The 3,550-nt window shown below is 42.9% G+C and overlaps 1 protein-coding gene across 1 annotated transcript in view; it reads right to left on the reverse strand.

Annotated features, from left to right (window-relative positions):
• PELI2 (pellino E3 ubiquitin protein ligase family member 2) overlaps nucleotides 1–3,550 on the reverse strand; it is a 123,745-nt gene that overhangs the window by 116,605 nt on the left and 3,590 nt on the right. Inside the window, exon 2 of the mRNA XM_015566524.1 lies at nucleotides 1,396–1,525. Coding sequence (XP_015422010.1) covers nucleotides 1,396–1,525 — 130 coding nt within the window. The remainder of the gene's footprint in view (nucleotides 1–1,395; nucleotides 1,526–3,550) is intronic.

Genomic DNA, 3,550 nt, shown 5'->3' on the forward strand with positions numbered 1-3,550 from the left:
GTGTCCTTCCTCCCAACATTTTTATTTTATTCCCCCTTCCCTAGCAAAAAATCTTGCCACTAAATATTCATCTTTCCTTTGCTGTTTCCTTGGTGCTTGATACTTACTGTCTAAACATCCCTCATTAATATAAGACAGTATAAATTGGTACATTATAGCAAACTTTTCCAGGTACTGCTTCAGAAACAATCACAGAAGCTTTTTAAATAAAAAACTTAACCAAAGTGATCTGTTTCTAAGACTGAGTATAAATACCACATGTTGCTTCCATGAAACCATTCATTCCTCTTTGAAAAGTAAAAATGAGAATTAAAGTCTCTTATTTATTCCAGATGGTCCAAACCCATGATGATAAATTGTACAGCCAGTGACCGATACGAAATATTTCAGATAAATATAATTGCTTTCTAGAAAAGGAAACTATATTATACACGAAAGAATTTCTTTAATTAAAAGAAAAGCTGTCATAAACCTAACAGGTAGAATATACCAACCAAAATGTAAACTGAGATTTTAGTCCCACTTATATATCAGAGAACATATAAAATAATCCTAAAAATTAACACTTTATTCACTTGAAATTTATGAGAAGACATATGTGTAGTAGACAACTTACAGCAGCGGTTCTCAATCTGTGGGTCGCGACCCCTTGGCGGTCGAACGACCCTTTCACAGGGGTCGCCTAAGACCATCCTGCATATTAGATATTTACATTACGATTCATAACAGTAGCAACATTACAGTTATGAAGTAGCAACGAAAATAATTTTATCGTTGGGTCACAACATGAGGAAATGTATTTAAAGGGCCAGAAGGTTGAGAACTACTGTTTTACAGCCTTTAGCTCTGTGTATTTCCAACCTTTCTAAAAATTACACAAATTCAATTTCACATACACATAGATTACATGAAAATACCCACTACTCAATAGAAGGAAAATAACAAATCTTGATGCTGTTTATACCAAGATTTACTAAATAACACTCTTTAGAATAAAGAATATAATTTAATTTTCAACTACTCTAAATTGATATATGCTAGCTTCACTATAACCTAAAACAGAGATTTATACTGAGATGGGCAGGAGGGATTTTCTCAACCCACCCCCAGAAGACATGTGGCAAGTCTTCAGACATTTTTGGTTTTCACAACGTTGGTGGCAGTTGGCAGTGGCTTGAGACTGATGCACTGTGGGCATCTAGTGAGTCAAGGGATGCTGCTATATATTGTACAATGCTTAGGACAGCCCTTCACAACCAAAAGTTATCCAGCCTCAAATGGTTGAGAAACACTGTTCTACAGAGAAATAAAATGAAAAAGACAAGGAATAACAAGGAATCACCAGCAGGCACTGTCTGCTGAGCTCTTCCTGGCAGTGAAGGAGCCACCACCTACCTTGGATGCCTGTGGCGTGGATATCACGTGGACCGTGCTGGGTTTGACTCCATTAGCTTTGGGTCGTTTATAGAGGGCAAATCTACTTTTCCTCCGGCCTCTGTCTCCATTAGGTAAAGCACCATTGTATCTATAAACAAAGATGAAAGAGTTCACTTATTTAAGTTTTTTTTTAAAGTTTTAAGAAGGAAAGTTAGATGGAATAAGGGAAAAGATAGGAATGGTCATAAAGAATTGCCCACTAAATACCCCACAAAAGGAAATGGCTGCAAACAGACATCAGCTATAATGAAATTCAAATCACTTCCAGAAACTTAATTTAGGAGTGATGTACAATGTAATTATAGGTTTTCTATTCTATAAAGTCAGACTCTTCAAATCTTTTTGTAAGGAGACAGAGTATAAATAAGCAAATGAGAATTCTAAAGAGACTGTATTAGTGCTGGCTCAATTCAGCCAGCATCGTTGAATGGACCCCAGAGAAACACTCAAGAAATATTTCTAAATGAACTAGTTACAAAATAGCATACTAATTAAACCTCACCTCTCACTCCCAAAACATGTTAATGTCTGTAGGATCTTTATTTGTAAGAAGACCAAATTTAATTACTTGCATTCTTGTAAGTTCTAAATTCTCTACCCTCATTCCCATTTCTAGTTGAACCTTATGCTGTCAGGTTATCCAAGAAATAGCTTGCAAAAATTAAACATAAGGCCCATAAAGTGATCCAAAGTAAAAAAAGATGAGTTTTAGTCCACAAACTGCCCAATAACTTTAAAAGTCACCTGGAAAACATCTGATGTCCTTAAGCAGATTTCCTGTATTAACTAGAGGCCTGGTGCACGAAAATCTGTGCACTCAGCAGGGGAGGGGGTCCCTCAGCATGGCCTGCACCCTCTCATAGTCTGGGAGCCCTCAGGGGGTGCCCTACTGATGGCTTAGGCCCACCTCTGTAGGAGGCAACCAGGCGGGCCAATCAGTGGACAGCGCTGCCCCAATCACCCCACCGCTGCCGGCCTCCCTCTGTGGGAGGTGACCGAGTGGCTGACCAGGGGATGACACCGGAAGGCACAGCCCCGCCTCACCCCCCCATCACCCCACCACCACCACTGGTAGCTGCCGTCTCCCCCTCCTTCGCCACCCTCCCTCTTCCTGCTGGCACAGGCCTTGGCTGGCCTGGTGCCACCTGCTCACCGGCCCCACCCCTCACCGACTGGTCATTCTGCTGTTTGGTCAATTTGCATATTACGCTTTTATCATACAGGACTAGAGGCCCAGTGCACGAAATTCGTGCATGGAGTGGGGGGGGCGGTCCCTCAGCCTGCCCTGCACCCTCTCCAATCCAGGACCCCTCGGGGATTGTCTCACTGCCGGTTTAGGCATCGGGCCTAAACAGGCAATCAAACAACCCTCTCGCAATCCGGAACCGCTGGCTCATAACCACTCATGTTCCTGCCTGCCTGCCTGCCTGATCACCCCTAAGCACTCTGCCTGCCAGCCTGATCACCCCTAACCCCTCTGCCTGCTGACCTGATTACCCCTAACTGCCCTCCGCTGCCAGCCTGATCGCCCCTAATTGCTCCCCTGCTGGCCTGATCGCCCCTAACCACCACTGCCTCAGCCCCCACAATTGTGGCTTTGTCCGGAGGGAGGACTGGATGACCGGAAGATGTCTGGTTGACCCGTTCTAATCAGCATATTACCCTTTTATTAGTATAGATTCCTTAAGATAATACCAGTGTTTAAAATAAATGCAGAATTGCCCAGCAAGCATGGCTCAGTGGTTGAGCATCGACCTATAAACCAGGAGGTCATGGGTTTGATTCCTGGTGAGGGCACATGCCCAGGTTGTGGGCTTAATCCCTGGCAGGGGGCTTGCAGGAGACAGCTAATCAGTGATTCTCTCTCATCATTGATGTTTCTATCTCTCCCTCTCCCTTCCTCTCTGAAATCAATAAAAATATGTTTAAAAAAAAAAAAAGACAGCAGCCAACACAATAACTGTCTGGTGTGCGTAAATCAAAATAAAAAAAATAAATAAATGCAGGATTGCAGGCAGCATTTCTGTTTTCAACTGTATTTTCTAACTCTAAATTAACCGGCCTATGGATGAGGACAGTGGGGGGCAGGGGGGAGTAAGGGTAGGGGGTGGGG

Source organism: Myotis davidii, unplaced genomic scaffold, assembly GCF_000327345.1.
Source record: "Myotis davidii unplaced genomic scaffold, ASM32734v1 scaffold281, whole genome shotgun sequence".
In the NCBI taxonomy this organism is placed as follows: Eukaryota; Metazoa; Chordata; class Mammalia; order Chiroptera; family Vespertilionidae; genus Myotis; species Myotis davidii.